At 37.9% G+C, this 22,000-nt stretch overlaps 1 protein-coding gene across 1 annotated transcript in view; it reads left to right on the forward strand.

Annotated features, from left to right (window-relative positions):
- The window catches only part of tweek (transmembrane protein KIAA1109 homolog tweek), an 843,591-nt gene that overhangs the window by 546,812 nt on the left and 274,779 nt on the right, over positions 1-22,000 (forward strand). Inside the window, 1 exon segment of the mRNA XM_068226772.1 lies at positions 4,607-4,853. Coding sequence (XP_068082873.1) covers positions 4,607-4,853 — 247 coding nt within the window.

Below are 22,000 nucleotides of genomic sequence, written 5' to 3' on the forward strand. Positions count from 1 at the left end.
ATTAAGTATCTTAGTACAATAAAATCTTGATGCATCGTTTTTCAAGGGGGAATGGGAAAATGATGATGGATGCGGGGAAAACTATAAATGCGGGTGACGTATAATATACGGGAAAAGCAAAATAATAAAATATAGGTACTGTATTTAGGCATTTTTTGTCATGTAAATATAATAATAATGATAGCGTGTGGCCTCCGAAGCTGGGTTCAGATCTTTCGAGTTGTCACGTGACAGGCGATTTATGCACTTACGAAAATGCTGTTCTATCTAAGATGAATTCTAATGCGTAAGTCAGCGCACACACACAGCCCCCGAACTGTCGGAATTAACCAACGAAAGTTAATCCCCGACCCGATCGTGACCTCTTGAACTGAAGGCCAACATGTGCTAACCATTTAGCCATGGAGCTGGACCTGTTCATGCTATACATAACGGTATCAAACCATTGCAATCATGATATACACGATGAAAATAAATAGTACGACTTACGTCGTTTCATTCCACTTTTCCTTACATCTCGTAGTAATTGGAAAAATCTTCAAGGTCAGTTCTCTTATTGCAAATTAATGATATACGTGGATATTAAGGCGATAATCTGTATTTTGGTAAAGATTCTGTAGATCCTTCGCGAACGATAGGTAGGAGACGCGGCTCAGACGATGTAACAGAGGTTAGAAATTCAACATGGCGTGCCTCGGATGGTGTCACAGCGGGCTAAGCGATGCTGCCAACTTAGGAATTAGTTTCAAAACCAGGCTAGTGAAAAGATTATTGGTCTGGCTTGGTTAGGTCTGGCTTGTAACAAGACAACTGGGCAGGGGGCAACAAAGTGGTCAACAGGCCTCTAGCATCCCACACACATTACAAGGTACGACGCAATTAATAATCCTGTGACTAATTAAAACGTATCCGGCACACGCTGTGACTATTTTAAACTGCGCAATTTTCTTATTTTCAACGAAGCTGGCAGCCCTAGCCAGCCAATTGCAACACAGAAAATGTTGGCAAATTTGAGTTTTACAGTGCCTCAGTTTCAATTCTTGTAAATGAGATTACTTTTAGGGGCCAGTCAGTGGGTCGAGGAGAAGCGTTGGCACCAGGAGGCTCGTAGCGAGGTTGCGCGTGAATAACCTGCGCACAGCACTCCAGCCTATGAGATCCTTGCTCAAGACTAGCAACTCATAATCGTTCATACATTCTGACGTAACAGTTTGCTGCTATTATATGCTAAGAGTATTCAGCTGTTTCCTTAAATTCAAAAACCTTTGCTTATATTTTTCTTACGTTCAGTCAATCCATGCAGGAAAATTGTGGCCGAGGACAAATTTTTTTTTACTATCGATGTGATAAAACTATAGTTCAAGAACGATAGATGCGGGGAAATTTAACACTGTTTATATGGAACATTCTTGGGACCGAATAAATTGAATGATGGATACCGGAAAATGGCAGTTCCGGGAACAATGCATCGAGGTTTTACTGTACATCATTTTAAAAATTGGAGGATAATATTGCATAGGACAATGAAGACTAAAAATGAACTATCTTCAACAATTTTCAAAAAAGTACGAGTTGGGACAGTATCTGTAGAGATGGCAGCACCATCCTGTAAGGTTTGATTACAGGAGCACATTTGGACATGTGCACTTACCATACAGTAACAGCTCGATAAAGCATGATATCACCATAACTCTCACATGCATGGCATCTGCCACAGGAAGAGCACAAGTCCAATGTGCACACGCATACGTAGAACCCGGCAAATTTAAAGTGCAGCAGATTATAAAATTCTAATTAATCAGTTAGATACAAAGTGATTAAAGAGTAACATGGGTCCCGGTTCCAGATTCCCGGTGTTGACATTCACTTGTGCTCTTGAACATGAGCCGCTGCTGGTTGTTACTCTACACGTATGTGGAAATTTCATTGGAATGCCTAATTAAATGTATTGACAAAGGTGAGCTCCCTCATGAGTGTTCACATACACTTAAACAGTATTTATTCACCTATAGGACACCCCTGTCCTTTTTTTCTTGAATTTTTACTTCCCAAATTTGGGGAGGTTCCTATAAGTGTGAACGTCATAAGAAATCCATTGGGGGAAGAGAGCAGGGGGAGGTGTTCAAAATAAGCTATTTTATTTTCATGAGATATTTAATTAACAGAGTTTACATCTTCTATCAATAAAGATTCACCATTAACATCCCATGCAGTAATAAGTTCTGCAAAGACCGAAGATGGTATCGTAGTGTGGTGGCTGGGTGTAGTGAGTAGAACAAGCAGAGCATGAAGCTCGAATGCAAAATGGCAGCCAGTAATGGGAAAATCCTTGGTTTTAATACTGGTGTATGTTTCACAAAAATATTTAGTCCTAAGGAAGGAGAAAGTGTTAATAACAATATAAAATTTAAGCCTACCTTTTTGTTCTCAAATTCACAGGCTATCCTTATTGCTGTCTTCCCTGTTGTCATCATTGCTTAAGTCTGAGTCTTAATTTTCTGTGTGTTCTTTCCATAGATCATCATCTTCAGAGCCATCTGTCAGAGCTATTTCAGTCCTTTTAAAATTATTTTCAACAATTTGAGGATTGATCAACCCCCAAACACATGATCCACTTTGCAAATGCATTCTGTTTCTTTGGTCTCATGCATGTTGATCACCATCCAGTTGGTGTGAAACCTTCTTATATGGTCCTTAAAAGGCTCGTTTATAGAGACGTCGAATGGCTGAAAAACTGATGTAAATCCTCCTGGGATAATCGTTGGATAGGTTTTAGACGGTGCCATTTCGTTTTATATGCAGCCAACTAAGTGGCACGCGAAAGGTGTCCAGTGCAAGCATAGATTATTATTTAAGGCTTCTAGACATCGTTTCCTTACAGTTCTTAGCCAGTCTTTCACCAGATCTCCATTTAACCATCCTTGTCCTGCATATGGATGTGAATTAGTTTCCTTTAGGCAGGGTGTATAGTTCGAAATACAGTATGATGGGAGTTTCCTGCAGTCTGCAGGCACAGCTTGCATAACTGTACATTGTAGTTTCTGAGCTGCCGAGGTTTTCACTAAAACACTTGATGCACCTGCTGTGTTTATGATTGTTCTTGTTTGCATGTTGAAGTAAACTAATGTCTGATTGGTGTTGCTGATTGGCTATTGAAGAAATTTATCATCTTCTCTGAATCTTATCACTAAATTATGAAATGTTCACTTTATCTGTGTAGTCAGCTGTAAGCTGTTGACATAATGAAGTTCTCCCCAAATTTCAATTGTTTCAATGCATAAATCATACTGCCCAGCCTTGGCTCACCTTAAATTCTAAAGCTGAGATCCCTTGCTTTTTCACAATCTTACGTGCTTTGAATTGTAGCATTCCATGTGTCGCACAGTGACCATTAGATCTTGTTTCAACAATCCACTCTAACATCTTTTCATCAACTTCTTTGTATTTTCCTTCCTATGTTGCATGAAAAGATTTACAGTAGTTCTTTACTAACTGTAGTAGGGCGTTTTGATTATGCCCGTACCAAATCGTTTTAGACTGTACGTCAAATTCATGAGATACTGCTCATGTACCGTTTTTCAATACAAACTCAGCAGCATTTCATTTAAAAGTGGCTGTAAAACTCATTCTGTGATTACTGGTTGTCGTCTTTTATGTTTTTACAGTACGCATCTAAGATAAAGACTGTATGCAAGGACAAAGGTTCGGTACGAACCAAGCAGCCGATTACCTGGGCGGCTGTGGGGGAGGTGGTTGTGAAGCAAGCCTTGAAGCCAAGGCCAGAATCCAGTGGACTCTAGCCATGCTGGAGCCAGGAAGCGATGGGTTTTACTGTTATCGCCACACAGTGTGCTTCTGAACAGAATGCGACAGAAGTCTGGAACAGGCAACATTGCCGGATTTAGCACAACAGTAGTGAGGAATTTGTCATTTTCCAAGAATTTTGTATTATGACTCAAAAATGATGGGGGTTACTATTGGTGATGGGGTATGTTGCCAAGTAAATACAGTATGTGCAGTCGTTACATGTATACTCCTGTGGGTGGGTGGGTGGGTGGGTGGGTGGGTTGAATACATGCCTGTCGTGAGAGGTAAGCTAAAAGAGGGACCAGGGGGCACTCAACTAGGGACCACTTGGCGATCATGGTTGCCTTAGCAGAGTCTGGCGTTGATACCACTGTGTGTGGTTCCTCACTTTCACCTATCCTATCTGTCCTCACTTGGTAGAGTCTTGTTCTTTTCTGACCCCAATGGTATTAGGTTTGTGAGACCTAGGGATTTTTTCATTTTTATGCCCTTTTGTGGCCCTTTCCTTTCTTTTGTTGATACCTTCTTTCTTCAAAATATCGGACCTCCTCCATTTTCCTTCTGATTGGTGTTAAGAGTGAATGGTTGCCCAGTTGTACTTCCTCTTAGAACAGTAATCACCACCACCACCATTACTTTACATATATACTCACTTTTCTCCAGGATGAGAATCTTTCAGGCTGATAGAAATCTCATTGTTGTCATACTGTATTTTGTTATTAAGTTCATAGAGTTCAGTATACTTCTGTATGAAAGAATACTGATTTCTTTTTAATTGTTGATGGTGATGTTTTTATAGCGTATCCAGCTGACAGCTACTACGCCTACAAATTCTGCTGTCCGGCTAGAGACTGGTGCAGTGGAATTTCAGTTGTCCAACAGAGTTCAGAATGTATCTGGAGCTGCTCAGCCTAACCCATATATGAAAATCTTTGGCAAGGCACAGGTAGATGTGAATCTAAGTTTGGGACAGTTGCTTAAGAATGTCATGTTTGAGGAAGCTGAGCCAGAATTTCAGCAGTATGCATTTTTCAAGACACGCATAGGTGAGTACATTTGCTTGGTCAGCTTTCTAAAGTGTATAATTCATATTATTATTTATTTATTTATTTACATATTTTACGCCCACATTGGAGCACTGAAATCAATACATTTGAGTTAATTTCTTCTTCTTCTTCTCCCAGAACTTTTTCATCCTCTCCGACCTGGAAGCCCTTTGTGTGTCCGATATAGTATATTGTTTCCGTTCAACTGCTTTTAGTTTGAGACTTATGCTTTTGTTCTTCAAAATCCTCTTCTCTTTTCTGTCTTTGATTTGTTGCCGAGTTATACCCAATTCTTCCAAATCGTCCTGAACTTCTTTGAACCAATTATTATTGATTTTATTCTTCAAAAAGTAATCGAATAGTTGTTTCAATATCCTGGTGTCTGCTAATCTTGATATGTGACAGAAAAAGGAAATTCTTCTTTTACGCATTGTAGATATTATTGATTCACATTCACGATAGACAATGTTGTTAGGCAACAATCTCCACTGTCCATCAACTTGGTGTTTTTTATTAATAATTGTTCTAAGAATTCTTCTCTCAGTTTTCTGTAATTTGTCTGTTGTAGATTTTACATTTAATTTGAATAAAGTTTCACTAGCATAGGTTGCCTCTGGTTTAACTATGGAATTATAGTGTTTCAGCTTAGCGTTTATCGAAAGAGATTTTTTTTTATAGGTTGGCCAGGTAAGTCTTTGTGCTTGTTTAAATTTAGTTGTTCTGTGTTCTATTGCTTCTTTTTCATTTGTGTTCCATGTTATTATTTCCCCAAGATATTTGAATTTCTGAACAATTTTAATCTCTTTATTACTGTTCAGCTGAATAACTGGTAAATCAACTTTAAAAGTTGGCATCATTTCTGTTTTTTCAAATGAAATTTGTAATCCCATTTTTTTAGCTATAATTTCTAGTTGTTCAATTTGAAATTTAGCCTCTTCTATTGTATTTGCAAGTAATGCTAAATCGTCCGCAAAAGCAAGGCAGTTGAGTTTAATATTTCTACCGATCTTGATAGTTGGTTGGCATTTCTTGTTCCATTCACGCATAACCTTCTCCAATGCACAATTAAATAACAATGGTGAAAGTCCGTCTCCTTGTCGAAGTCCAGTTCTTATAGTGAATGATTCTGATAATTCACCTCTAAATTTAACTTTTGCCTTCGTATTTTTAAAAGTCATATTAATGAGGTTAACAAGTTTTTGATGTAAGCCAAATTCTTTAAGGCTTTTTAATAATGAGTCACGATGAATACTGTCGTATGCTTTTTTAAAATCTACAAACGTGATGACCAGACCCTTACTTCGAACTCTTTGGTGCTTCATTATCCATTTTAAACTAATGATTTGATCTGGACAGCTTCTACCTGGTCGAAATCCTCCCTGATATTCTCCAAGTTCTTGGTCGAGTTGTTCTTGGATTCTTGTGTATATAATCTTGGATAAAATCTTGTATGTAATATCAAGTAAGGATATCCCCCGATAATTATTTGGATCGGAGCGATCACCTTTCTTGTGCAGCGGGTGGATTATCGCTGTATTCCATTCCTCAGGAAGCTTCTCCGTGTTCCAAATATCAATGATGTATTTATGTAGGTTTTGAATAGTCTGATCATTAGCATTCTTCCATATTTCTGCTACTATTTGATTCTCTCCTGCTGCTTTGTAGTTTTTAAGTGCATTAATTGCCGTTTTCACTTCATTGTAAACTGGTGGTATAATCTTTTGTAATGGAGTTTTATTTTTTGGGTTAGGATCAAATTCTAAATGTTCCACAGGATCCTCACAATTAAGTAACTCTTTAAAGTATTCAGCAAGAATGTTAGCATTATCCTGATTATTGTGTGCCATTTTACCATTTTTATTTCTTAACATAAGTGTGGGAGGGGTAAATTTAGATTGATATTGCTTGAATGTTTTGTAATAGTCTCTTGTTTTATGCTGATTGAATGTTTCTTCTATAGTGCTAAGCATTTCCTTTTGATAATTCCTTTTAATTGTCCTAATTTCTTTAGCTGTTTGTCTTCTGGCATTAATTAGTTCTTCTCGAGATTTTTCCGTTTTCCTCTGTTGATCATTTATCCATGCCTTGTGTCTTGCTTGAATTGCTTTGTCACATTCCTCGTTCCACCACGCATGTTTCTTTCTCCTTTTGATTGGGGCAATTTCTTCAGCTATGGTTTTAAGTTTGTTGATCATTGTCTCTAATTTGTCATTTAAAGGTGTTTTGGATCTCTCTAAATATATTTTATTATTTATTAAGTAACTGGGATCATAATTTCTCCTTGCTTTGAGATGATTATGTTTGTGTTTCCTTTTTGGTGTTAACTTGATTTTTATTTTTGAGATATAATGATCCGAGTCAATGTCTACCCCACGGAGGACTCTGACATTATAAATTTCTTTATGATAATCTTTATCCATGGCAACATGATCAATCTGAAACTCTCCCAATTTTACGTTAGGGCATTTCCATGTCATAAGTTTATGTGGTCGCCTCATGAATCTGGTGGTTTCCAAAACGAGTCTATGATCTGCACAAAGTTCAATTAATCTTTGGCCATTTTTGTTCGTTAATTTATGAGCTGGCCATTTTCCTACAACTGTGCGATACTTCTTTTCTCTGCCTATTTTAGCATTGAAATCTCCAAGTAAGATTTTTATATGCTCATCAGGGATCTTCGCTAATATGTAATCAAGTTCCTCCCAAAAGTTTTCAACTCCTTCTCTATCTTTATTGTTTTTGTCATTTGTTGGTGCATGGACATTTATTAAAGTATAAGTTTTATTCCCTACTTTAATTGTTAGAAGTGCCATCCTCGAAGATTTTGAAGAAAATTCTTCAATTGAGTCTATTATGCTACTATGAACAAGAAAACCTACACCAAATTGAGGGACATTCTTCATTACTCTTTCTCCTGGAGGTCCTTTGTAGAGACGATAACCTCCTGATTCAATTGGGTCCTGGTCTGTGTTCCTAAGTTCTTGTAAAGCCATTATTAAAATCCTATGTTGGTCCATCACATCAGTTAAATGTTTCAACTTGCCCACCTTACTTAGTGAATTAATGTTTAATGTTGCAAAGTATGAAAATTTTCCTGATTTGTTGAACTTAAGTCTCTTCTTACATTGTTGGGTTAGTCCACTGTCTGTCAGCTGTCTGTCGATTGTCTGTTGGGCTTCCAGGCGCTCCGATTCGCCTAGGTCTTCTACTTGACACCCCACCGATTCCGAGTGGTGTCTTTGTGCAGATCCTTGTTGTTGTTTGTCCACACCGGTGGATTTATTCATTAGAAGACTCATCATCATTGATTGTCTGATCTTTCGATCGAAACATTTCTGACCAAGGTCAGGCTTTACAATTCCAGATGTGATCTGGAAAGGTGATTAATGAAGTATGAATTGGTGATGAATGAAGTGCTACAAGTTCATCCTAGTTGTTCAGGACTGGGAGTAGGCATTTCCTCCATACTCCGCATATGTTATGGTTTTCCCGCCAATACTCGGGTAGCTGATTGCAGTGGTTTCCCACTGGGCGATGGGGTCGCCACATCCCTACGCCATATTATTATTATTATTATTATTATTATTATTATTATTATTATTATTATTATTATTATTATTTACTTTATCAGCCACATTGGACCACTTGAGTTGTTCTGTGTTCACTTTCTCTTTGAAGATTGTACTGTTCGGTTCTTATGATCTGCCCAATACTTTTTCATTTTTTCTGATTGAAATTTTTCAGTTTGCCTGAAATTGCTATAGACCTTCTATGTGTCATTTCTTCTGAAAAATTTGAGAGTTTAAGAAGGGTTTTACTGCTTTTGAGATCTTGTTGAATTTCATAGATCCATTGTCCTCCTGTCTTCTTTCCAAGATTTCTCATCACTAGTTGTCATAAAATCCAGTTTCCTGGCAGTCTTAAAATGTGAAAGAAATACAAGATTTGTTTTTTTCTTCATTGCGCTGGTGATTGGATCAATCTCTCAATGACCGGGCGAGTTGGCCGTGCGCGTAGAGGCCCGCGGCTGTGAGCTTGCATCCGGGAGATAGTAGGTTCGAATCCCACTATCGGCAGCCCTGAAAATGGTTTTCCGTGGTTTCCCATTTTCACACCAGGCAAATGCTGGGGCTGTACCTTAATTAAGGCCACGCCCGCTTCCTTCCAACTCCTAGGCCTTTCCTATCCCATCGTCGCCATAAGACCTATCTGTGTCGGTGCGACGTAAAGCCCCTAGCAAAAAAAAAAAAAAAAAAAAAAAAAAAAAAAAATTCTCTCGATGAACAGTTTCATTATGAAGAATTTTCCAGGCTCATTTGACCTGGAAGTTTTTATTTATTCGAGTTCTTATGATTCTTTTCTCAGTTTTGATGAGCTGATCAGTTCTTTTGTTTTTAATTTGAAACAGGATTTCACAAGCGTAAGTGGCTTCCGGGAGAGGTATGGTTTTATAATGTTGTGGTTTTATAATGTTGGATCTTTAGTGTCTATTGACAGGCATTTCTTATTATACTTTGACCAGGTTAGAAATTGGGCTTTTCTTCATTTTGTTACTTCTATTTATCCATATTTCTTTCTCATTCAAATTGTGTGATGATCTCTCCAAGGTATTTTAATCCTAGAAGTATGCTAATTTTTATGATATTTATGGTGACTTCATTTATGTTCAGGGGTTTCATGGGTATGATCTCAGTTTTCTCAAAGGATATTTATAATCCCATTTATAGGGTGATTTTTTGTAGTCTGGTGATCTGGGCACGAATTTCTTCCAACTCAAGGGCAAAGAAGGCTAAATCATCCATAAATACTGGGCAAGTTGGCCGTGCAGTTAGGGGCGCACAGCTGTGAGCTCGCATCTGGGAGATAGTGGGTTCGAACCCCACTGTCAGCAGCCGTGTTTTCCCATTTTCACACCAGGCAAATGCTGGGGCTGCACCTTCATTAAGGCCACGGCCACTTCCTTCCCATTCCTAGGCCTTTCCTCTCTCATCATTGCCACAAGACCTATCTGTGTCGGTGCGACTTAAAACAAATAGAAAAAAAAAATATATATCTCATCCATTAATCCCTGCCAGTTTGTTCTTATTGAGGGTTTTGCTACAGTTGTGATTTTAGGTGGATTTACCTTTTGCTAAAGTTTCATGATTTAATTGAGAGCCATATTGAAAAGCAGTAGAGGTAATCCGTCACTTCATCTGAGGCCGATTTTTATTGTAAAATCTTTTGTTGCTTCTCCCTTGAACTTTACCTTAGAATTTTGTGTTCGTTAAAGTTAGTTTGATGATTTTTATTAATTTGCAATGAAAACCATATGATCTGAGGATTTTGAAAAATGTGGGTCTAGGCATACTATCATATGGTTTTTTGAAATTTATAAATGAGATAAAAAGCTGCAAATAACCTTACTCCTTGTGGGTGGGGTTAACTTCCAATAAGTAACCAGGGGAACCTGACCCCTACAGAGCGCGTCCCCAGGTGGCGGATAGGGGGCCCCTACAGTATGTAGGGCTGGTTGAAATAACCAATACAACCCGCGGACCAACAGGTAGCCCAATTCCTGGGGGTTTTAAAATACTGGGACACCCTCTCTCCAGGGATCATAAATATGGAGGGCCCTTGCCCTGGGTTAAGAGTGAAGACCTCAACGGCATCTACGGCGGAGAAGATGGACTTCGGTACGGCGGAGATGGCGGAAGAGGCAACCCATCCTTCTGGGGTGTACAGATGGAACCTACTGCCTTGTAGAACGAGGAAGGCATCCTCAAAGGCTAAGGGAGTAAACCCTGAAAGAAAATCCCCTTATGCGTTAGGCCTAGCAAGTCAGCAGGAGAGTATTGAGTATAGTTGCTTTCAATAAGAAAAAGAGCCTCGGAAAGAATATTATAGACCGGACTGACACGTCCTCTCAGACAATTGTAAAGTATGATGACCGTAAGGCTGATGATATACAATGTTCTGAAAGGAAACCCCAAATAAAAAAGAGACCCAAATACCGAATTGGAACTATGAACATTCTGTCATTAACTGGAAAGTTAGAAGAACTCCTAGACATGATGGATAGAAGAAAAATATCAATATTGGGATTAAGTGAGACCAAATGGAAAGGGATTGGAAGTAAGACACTTCATGGAGGTTATAAATTATACTGGAGTGGACAGGAGAAGGTAGCAAAAAATGGTGTTGGATTCTTAATTAATGAAAGGACTGATGCTACAGCTGAAGTTATCTGCAAAAGTGATAGAATCATTAAAATGTCCATGAAACTGGAGAACACTAAGTACACCATCATACAAGTGTATGCCCCACAGACAGGCTGCAGTGAGGAAGACAAAGAGAAATTTCGGCAAGACCTGGAAGATACAGTTAATGAGGAAAATGTTATTATTGGAGATCTAAATGCGCAAGTTGGGGTAGACAGACTTGGGTACGAGAACATCATTGGTCCACATGGATTTGGACAAAGGAACCCAGAAGGAGAACAACTATTGATCTGTGCAGAAGAAATGATCTTATAATCAAAAATACATTCTTCAAAAAATGAGACAGTCACAGAATAACAAGGTACAGTTGGGATGGCCAGTATAGAACATTGATTAACTACGTAATCACAAATAAAGATGGTGGCAGGTACATCACAGATGTAAAGGTCATCCCTAGTGAAAGCATGGACAGTGACCACAGATTGTTGGTAGTAGACTTCAAACATAAGAGAAATGAAACGCAGAAACTTATTACGAAAAAACCAAGGATTAAAACTTGGAAGTTGCAAGAAGTCCAAATAAAGGAAGAATACAAACTAAGGATTCAACAGAGTTTGCCGAAGTGTGAAGTAACCAGCGTTAATGAAGAATGGAAGGCCTTCAAAGACACCTTTGTGGGAGAAGCCAAAAACCTATGTGGAGTTACAAGTTCTATCAAAAGAAAAAAGGAGACACCATGGTGGAATGATAGAGTGAAAACAGCGGCGAAAGAAAGAAACCAAATAAAGAAGGCACTGGACAAGGAGAAACAAAAACAGGGACAAGAACGAAATGAACAAGAAATACAAAGACTTCAAGGAGTATACAGGGACAAGAAAATTGCTGTAAAGAACATTGTAAGGGAAGAAAAAGAGAAGAAATGGAATGAGTTTGCAGACAAACTGGAAGAGGACAGTAGAGGAAATATGAAATTGCTATACAGAGTAGTGAAAAACAAGCGAAGGGATCAAGAGACCATAAAAGCAGTAGAACGTGATTATGGAACTCTGGCACAAGAAGAGGGAGGAATTAAACAAGAACTCAAGATCTATTTCGAAAAGCTGCTGAATGGAGATACAGAAAACATAACAACGGATAGAGGAGAGCCAAGTCGAGGAACCACAACTGAACCACCAATTACATGGCTTGAGGTTGAAAATGCGCTCAAGAGCATGAAGAAAGGAAAGGCAGTGGGCGTAGATGAACTAAGTGCAGATATGCTGAAAGCAGCGGGAGTTCCAGGAATCCAATGGCTCTATAGACTGCTCAACAAGATATGGGAGGAAAATACTATTCCTGAGGACTGGAAGATGGACATCATTGTACCTCTGTTCAAGAAAGGAAGCTGACGAAAATGTACTAAATACCGTGGTATCACACTACTGTCTCATGTCCTGAAAATATTGGAAAAAATAATAGAGACCAGAATCAGAGATATTGTTGAACCAATTTTGGAAGAAGAGCAGTATGGTTTCAGACCAGGAAGGTCAACTACAGACCTTATATTTGCAATTAGGATGCTAATGGAAAAATACTGGGAGAAGAACGAGCCTTTATTCCTTATATTTTTGGACATTGAGAAAGCATACGATAGTGTACCAAGGGAAAGAATTTGGCAATGCATGAAAGAACTTCAAGTGCGAGACAGCCTCATAGACAAAGTGAAAATGTTGTATAGTGGGAACAGAAGCTGTATTCAAGTAGGATGTGGTTTGTCGGACTGGTTTGAAACAAAGAGAGGAGTGCAGCAGGGCAGCTCATTGTCACCACTTCTATTTATTATTGTAATGGATGTAGTAATGAAATCTGTTAAAAGGAAAGAACATGGAGATATCAAAGCCTTCACATTTGCAGATGATGTTGCGATCTGGAGTGACTCAGAAGATGAATTGGGAGAGAGAATACAAAGCTGGAGTGAGGAGTTTAAGAAATATGGTTTAAACATCAGCAAGACCAAGACGGTGGTGATGAAAGTGTATGGGGAAGGAGCAGAACCGATAGTCATGTTAAATGAAGCTCAACTGGACAGCGTTTCAGTTTTCAAATACTTGGGTAGCTTTATATCAAATGACAACCTAGCAAAACATGAGGTGAACAATCGAATCAATAAGGCAACACAATTCTACCACCAGGTAAGACACCTGCTGTGGGATGAGCAAATACCCATGAAAACAAAAATGACATTGTACAAGTCCTATTATACACCAATTCTTACATACAGTCTCGAAACCACAACACTGACCAATAGAGATAATTCCAAACTTCAGGCAGCTGAAATTAAATTCCTATGCACTATGATCCAGAAAACCAGGAAAGACAAGATTAGGAATGAGAAAATTAGAGAAGAGGTAGGAATAGACAATTCTCTCCAAAATAAGATTCAGATATCAAGACTGAAGTGGTTTGGTCACATGAAGAGGATGCCAGTAAACAGAACTGCAAGGAAGGAATTTGACAGAAAGGTAGAAGGAAGACGACCCGTGGGAAGGCCACGAAGGAAATGGATAGATTTAGTTAAGAGCGATGTAATGCTGAGAGGTCATGATTGGGACAAGTTGGTGGAGGAAGAATGGTACAAGGACAGGATGAGATGGAGGAGGCTCATATACCACACCTGGGAAACTGGAGATGGTTTAGGATGATGATGAAAAAGCTGTTTATTTCTGCAGTTGTAATATTCCATTATTAGTTTCAAGCTGAGAATTTGGTCTGGGCAGGTTCTGTATAGACAAAATCCTCCTTGGTATTCTCCATGTTGTGGTTCAAGTATTTTTGATCCTACTGTAAATTATTCAAGAGAAAATTTTGTATATGCAGACCAGTAGGGTTATTCCTCTGTAGTGATGTGGGTTGGTTTTATCTCCTTTTTTAAATGATGGTCCGGTGCTCTGGAATTTCCTCCATGATCCACATTTTTACTAGATGTTGGTGGAGCTTTATGATTGCAGGTTTTCCAGTGTTTTCCAGATTTCTACAAAGAGTAAATCTTTACCATATGCCTTGTAATTTTTTAGTTTCTTAATTGCAAGTTTCTTCGTTGGTGGTTGGGGATCTATTAGATCAGGGGTGATTAAACTGGGTGTGTTGGTGTTTACTTGGAACATTTCCGGTGGGACATTGCAATTTAGAAGTTAGTTGAATATCTCTGTGAGGATCTCTGCATTTTTCTGGTTACTGTGGGATTTTCCTCATTTATGTCTCAACGTTAATAATTAATATCCTGTAGATGAACATGATAATTTATGTAGTTTTAATACAAGGAAAATAGAGAAATAGAATAGGCCTAATTATCCATATCTAAAATTCCAACTGTTGCTATTTCTTGGTGGATGCAGTATTTTTGCATCTATGTTTCTGTACAGGCCAGAGTGAAATGTATTTTTGACCCAAGTGTTGTGTCCGGTGTCTGGAATGGTGGGATATCTGTCCGGTAGCTATTGATTTGTTACAGCTGTAGACTCAATAATTTTTTGTTGCGTTGCACAGCGGAAAAGCAGCTAACTTATCGAACTCTTAACTATTGGCTCGTTGATCAAGTTTCATAAATACACACTAGTTACCATCCCTAGCACTGCTTTGTTTTTGTGCTTCAGATGTGTTCCCTAGACTGTCAGGTGCATGCGCACAAGTAATGAGTCACATTTGAGATTTCCATGCAGCTCCTATTATCTCCTCTTTGCCATGCAGCGAGATGTTGGAATTAGACTAGTTCTTGCAGATGTGGATGTCAGTTTCGTAATGTTTAAGGACAGTCGGAAGAATGTGTCAATGTGTGAGGATTTCTAATGAAATACAAACACCAGCAACACATGCCTCGCAAGATCCAGTTTGCACTGAGCCTTATAATTGTACCGTACCTGTTCCCTGTTATTCCAAAATACGAACATGTTTGACCACAGTATAACGATAAATATCAGGTAATTACATATAACCTGTTAGTTCCTTGTAATGTAACATCGTTAATTAAAAACAATCTCACGATAACAGTATATGCTCACTGCCAATGCAAGTAGGCCTGCAGTACAATAAATGTGTAATTATCTGTTATACTCAGTTACTGGTAACAGTGCTTTTGTAGACACGAATGTAGTCACAGATCCAAATATGATAAGACTCAGTAGTATTAAAGGGTATCATAATATTTCATCAACAGGGGACAATGGAAAATGGTCGCAGGACAACCTACAACCTTGACTAAACATATGACAGTATATATTGTTTTGCCTGAATCTGTCTTTGATATCACTTTCACTATATTTCATTAGAACATTACACCGATGATATAATCATGGTTGTTCTAGAAATGTTGACCTTTTCTACAATTTCTTCATATTGAGATGGATGATTCAAAAAGAAGTAATGACAAAAGTAATTCCTTTCAGCCCGTGTGTAACCATTGCGAGCAACAGTTTAAGTCCACTTGCGGGTTCAATATCCTTATCTCAAAAGCACATCCGAATGAGTACCGAACGCACTTAGTGAATAGACAGATAGCAGGGGCATCAAACCAGCAAGTAAGTACTGAAATAAATGTAGGAACATCTGCAGAACAAGGGCATGAATCTAGAAAAGAAATAAAATAACAAAACAAATAACTCTTACTTCCAAGAGCAAATTGTGATATGGAGGGTAAAGCTACAAATTGACACCAGTGATTCTGAATTTTTCTTATTTGTAGAAGACTTTCTCAAGTTTCTGTCCACTGCTATTGATTTTTTTCATGGGCCTAAACACCGAGCAAGAAAATTTTACGAGGCGTGTAAAAAGAAATCTTATGTTAATACGGAAAAAGGATATAAACAAAGTTCAAATCCGCAAAGGTCGGCTAATAGGAATAGAGAAAAAAAGACGAAGTTAGTATTTATATCAGTTAACTCAATTTCAGTTCCACAATCAACGTAGGAAAGCAGTTAGAATTGTCCTTCATCAAAACTATGAAAGATGTCGGATTAATTCTCAACATATGTATGCTTATTTTCATGAAATATTAAACCATAAAAATAATTCAGTGAGAGAAAATTATCCCCCAAAAGTGAGTGAAGCTACACAAACGGTTCACAATGACATGTTTAATGATGTTATACCTAAAGATGAAATACAGCTGGCAACAAGTAGAATCGCGGTGGGCACTTCACCTGGACCTGATTACGTATTCGTTAGAGCTATTAAAAGTGACATAGATTCAGAGATAATTGCTACAATAGCCACTCGTATGCTTCAAACAGGACAGGTACCACCGTGTTTTAGAAAGGCGGAACTGTTCTTATACAAAAGGGAGGTGCCGCTGATGACATTACAAACTGGAGACCAATCACAATCTTTTCTATTGCTAGGAAAGTAATCGAGCTAGCTCTTGATAAACACCTAATCCACAACAGTGGGGATTTATATCTTCAGCCGGTACACACACAAATATTTCTACACTGGTTTCTGTTTTAAATTCCATGAAACTGAACAAAACTAATATAACAGTGATTTTTCTAGATGTCAGAAAGGTGTTTGACAACATTGGGCATCATCATTTACAAGAGATCTTGAGGACGTCAGGAATTCCTGAGAAATTAAAGGAATTAATAGTTACCGTATTTACTCGTGTATTAGACCCTCTCGTGTATTAGACCCCCCTTGGCTTTCCGAGATGAAGAAAATGAAAAAAAATAAATCTTGCATATAAGACCCCCCAACGTAATTCGTCAGAGAACAATGATTTCGCTTCGAAGCGGGTACAAGTCTTATTGCAGCTCTGATGACATCGCACAAATTTGTGAATAGTTTCGTCCGTACGACCTACGCAATGTAAACGCGTCAAATCCATGCGTTACCTACATCTGTGTTTCATAGTTAAGAAATGTCCGCCTTCGTAGCGTAGGTCTACTGCAGCTCTGATGACGTCGCGCAAATACTGTAGATGAATAAGCCTAGCTTCGTGCCTTACCTGCACATTGCAAGCATGCATCAGTCATGCTATATGTCTGTGTTTTGTAGTTAATAATAATCCACCAGCGTAATGGTTAGCACAATTAGTTGCTGTTCTCGGGAGTCCAACTTCGATTTCCCATAATGTACTGCCAGACATTTACGAATGGCAGGAAGGTTGATATGCGGTAAAAGCGGTACATGTAACTCCCCTTCACTGGGGGTGTGTCTAAAAAGAGCTGTACCACCTCGGGATGAGGAAACGAGTTTACTTTAGTTGAGAAATATTCGCAGTTGTTGCTATTTATACACCAGGCGAGACCATTAACAAAGTGGTAGTTTAATATTTCGTAACTAGGGTCAGCATAGGTATACCTATATTTGGAGAGAAGTAAGTTTAAAATATGGTAAAAGCTATCCAATTAAAACAATTGTTTTACTCACCAACGTACTAGGGTACCGGTATGCGTTAATAAAAAAAGAGAGAACAAACATACGAAATTAAACATTATGATAATAAAATGCATTACCGCCACACCTGTAGATATCCATAAATGCGGTATATTTTCCTGTTATTTATTTTTATTCTTTCCGTCGAGGAACTATTGGCACTATCAGGGCGATAATATACCTAACCTAAACAATGGGGTCTGTCTTATCTCATGGACAGCTGTTTACGTAAATCCTGATGTGATAAATGTAGAGAACAAGCATGAAATGTACTTAAAAATAAGGGTCTGTGTTTCAACAGCCACAGTTACCAAAAGAATGTTTCCAGTTACTATGTATTACATTCAAAAGTACAACTCGTAACATACGCTAGTTATCAGCTGATGGTTTGGCATGCCTTCTACAACATGGCTTTATTCGGAAGGAGCGGCTTCTGCTACATATACACCAACTGGGAATATCAGAGACCATCTCCAGAAACCATTTGGGAATAGATTAACACTGTTTAGACTCTATAGTCGGAAACAAAATTATTTTTAAAAGTTTCAAAAAGACAGGACCTCGTATGCTCTTGATTGCATGAAGCATGGCTGATGCGACTGACGAGATGGCAGTGAAGATGACGTCGCTTGAAATGCCGACACGCAGGTATCAGGGCAGGGAAGTTGACGGTACAGTGGTAGGCCTACTGCTGAACTGACAGAGGCAAATGACTGGCCATTAAGTTCTTTTGTATCAATATTTAATTATATGATAACACTATACCCTTATCCCTTTTTTCTACGAGGTCGGGTATGAAGCGAGACGAATCTTCGTAGCGAGTTTTTATGGCCGTATGCCCTTCCTGACGTCAACATCACCAGAGGAATTAATGAGATGTAACGAATGACGTGATATGAGTAACTAAAACGGACTTTTATATGTACAGTAGGCCTAAAAGTCGTGTTCACCCTTTATTGTCTTTTTACGTTTAGAAATACTGCCTTCTGACGAAAATAGCCAGTATAACAAATACATTCCAAGTTTGTTAAATAATAATATGGAATATTTACACGTACAATTTATGGCTCTTTATAGCCTAGAAGACGTGTTCACTGCACAAAATTTTGAGGTTATCGCATATTGGACCCCCCTCTACTATTTTTGGCTGTAAAAGTGGGGGAAAAGGGGGTCTAATACGCGAGTAAATACGGTAATCTCCAGACAGAAAACACTACAAAAATAGGAACTATAACTGGAAAGACACCTTAAGCCTAAAAAGCTTGCATCCGGGAGATAGCAGGTTTGAATCCCACTGTCGACAGCCCTGAAGATGGTTTTCTGTGGTTTCCCATTTTCACACCAGTTAAATGCTGGGGCTGCACCTTAATTAAGGTCACGGCCGCTTCCTTCCAACTCCTAGGCCTTTCCTATCCCATCGTTGCCATAAGACCTATCTGTGTAGTTGCAACGTAAAGCCACCTAGCAAAGAAAAAAGGCCTAAAAAGGGATTTTATGCAAGCCTCACCCCTTTCTCCCTGTCTGTACAATCTAGCGACAGATCATATTTTATTATAATCTATTAGCTTCATGTCCGTATTGATAGATACTACAACATAAAAGTAATTGAGAAGTCTCCACCTTATCAATACATTAATTTATTTACTAAAATGGTAGTAAATTCTGTCAGTACTGGTTTCGATCCCTAGGGGATCATCCTCAGCTGACACACAAAAAGATTTATATAATTACAAAAACATCACATATGGGAGATTGTACCTTCATTAATAGTCCAATTGAATCAGACATTGATTGTTTGTTGATATATTAGTGGATTCATCTATTGGCTTAAAAGTACCATTGTGTGAGGTATATAACTTTGTTATGTCTAGGTTATTGAACATCAAGTGGATTTTACACTTGTTCACATTAATTATAAAACTGAGATAAAGTTTACACTTATATACACTAGTTTTTGTATTTGCTGTACAGGCTTGAAAATCTATAGTATTGAGGCATATTGTTTCATTGTATCTAATCTAAAAACACCAAGTAAGTTTTTACATTTCTTGCATTAATTCTGGGACGTTACATTTTTGTAAAACTAGTCCAATTGGACCAGGAGTTAAAAATACTTATTAAAATAGAAAGGATTCTAAATTTAAAATTCCTTGTTGTATGATATATGTTGCCTCGTGTACCTATTTTTAACGTAAAATGGGGTTTACACTTGTTTACATTAGTATTATAAAATATGTATCAACATTATCGTCTTATAGTGTACAACATAAAAAGTTTTGATCCGACATAGCAAGCCGGTTAAAAATATTTGTAAACCAGGTGAAATAGTAACAAATGGAATAGGTACAATTCCTTATTCTAATTTTCACTGTTTACATTACTACACTGCACTGGTGAATTAGCAAGTATATTGTAAGTCGAAGCTTATATTCCTTTATCATTAGTTGCGATTTTCATGGATTGTTGCTAGCGATGAATTTATCTTGCTTTATAAATATCATTGAAGAGTTACATATGCCGTCACTGAGTCAAATGGTGACTGTTATGATTTGAGTTGCGTTTGATGTGCCGTGCATCTTGAATGAAGTTTAAATTGAGATTATGCGTTTATAGTGGTGATAGACATTTTTCAGCAATGGGACAACATATTAATGACCAAAAACATAGATTCACAAATATCAACAATGACATGCAAATTCTCAACACCAATCCGAAGAGCCCCTTACTCAGCATACTAGAAGAACTCTACGTAAATCTAGATCAATACGTCAACCCAAATTTCAATCTAAATGAAACCACAGATAAAAATAATATCCTGTTCAATGCAGTCATTCCCTCCCAAACAAATTATTTTTTAAAAAGAATTAACAAACAACGACCTACACATACAAATGAACCGCCTAAAGATTCCCCCTACTCCAACTCCGCTCCCCTCACAAGCACTCCTCCCAACCCTCCCAACCTCCCCTCCGCCGCCGCTAACTACAGTCCCAGGATAACACGAAACAGATCTCGACAGGCAGCCGCACAGAGCACATAGCACCAGCACTCAACGTAAGTAATCCAACACACAACTCACCTTCCACAATTTATCATACACTATCTCTCACACTGATTATTTCTATTTGCAGATACATTCATTCTACAACATACAGAAGCCTCCACACTATCACCACTATAAACGCATAATCTCAATTTAAACTTCATTCAAGATGCACGGCACATCAAACGCAACTCAAATCATAACAGTCACCATTTGACTCAGTGACGGCATATGTAACTCTTCAATGATATTTACAAAGCAAGATAACTTCATCGCTAGCAACAATCCATGAAAATCGCAACTAATGATAAAGCAACATAAGCTTCGACTTACAATATACTTACTAATTCACCAGTGCAGTGTAGTAATGTAGTAATGTCCCTCCATCTGACAATTTGCTACATCCTCACCTAGAATAAGGAATTGTACCTATTCCATTTGTTACTATTTCACCTGGTTTACAAATATTTTTAACCGGCTTGCTATGTCGGATCAAAACTTTTTATGTTGTACACTATAAGACGATAATGTTGATACATATTTTATAATACTAATGTAAACAAGTGTAAACCCCATTTTACGTTAAAAATAGGTACACGAGGCAACATATATCATACAACAAGGAATTTTAAATTTAGAATCCTTTCTATTTTAATAAGTATTTTTAACTCCTAGTCCAATTGGACTAGTTTTACAAAAATGTAACATCCCAGAATTAATGCAAGAAATGTAAAAACTTACTTGGTGTTTTTAGATTAGATACAATGAAACAATATGCCTCAATACTATAGATTTTCAAGCCTGTACAGCAATTACAAAAACTAGTGTATATAAGTGTAAACTTTATCTCAGTTTTATAAGTAATGTGAACAAGTGTAAAATCCACTTGATGTTCAATAACCTAGACATAACAAAGTTATATACTTCACACAATGGTATTTTTAAGCCAATAGATGAATCCACTAATATATCAACAAACAATCAACGTCTGATTCAATTGGACTATTAATGAAGGTACAATCTCCCATATGTGATGTTTTTGTAATTATATAAATCTTTTTGTGTGTCAGCTGAGGATGATCCCCTAGGGATTGAAACCGGTACTGACAGAATTTACTACTTTAGTAAATAAATTAATGTATTGATAAGGTGGAGACTTCTCAATTACTTTTATGTTGTAGATCATATTTTAAACGAACTAACTGAAGACTCTCTCACAAGCCACTATGGATGTTCTTTAGTACCACATCTTCCACCTCTAATGATCATGGGTTTCGCTGATGACTTGGTTGTCATAGGGAAAAGTCGAACAGCAGCACTTGAGCTCTCAAAAATTGTCACAAGGAGATTTCATGAAATAGAGCTTTATATCAACCCATTGAAATGTACAAATCAACATGTACAATCTTCTCATGGAATGAACCTGAAACATTCTTTCGTACGTTATACTTTCATATGCTATGATTTATTACCAGTAGCTATCGCCAATCCTTCTATTC

Source organism: Anabrus simplex, chromosome 1, assembly GCF_040414725.1.
Source record: "Anabrus simplex isolate iqAnaSimp1 chromosome 1, ASM4041472v1, whole genome shotgun sequence".
Classification (NCBI taxonomy): domain Eukaryota; kingdom Metazoa; phylum Arthropoda; class Insecta; order Orthoptera; family Tettigoniidae; genus Anabrus; species Anabrus simplex.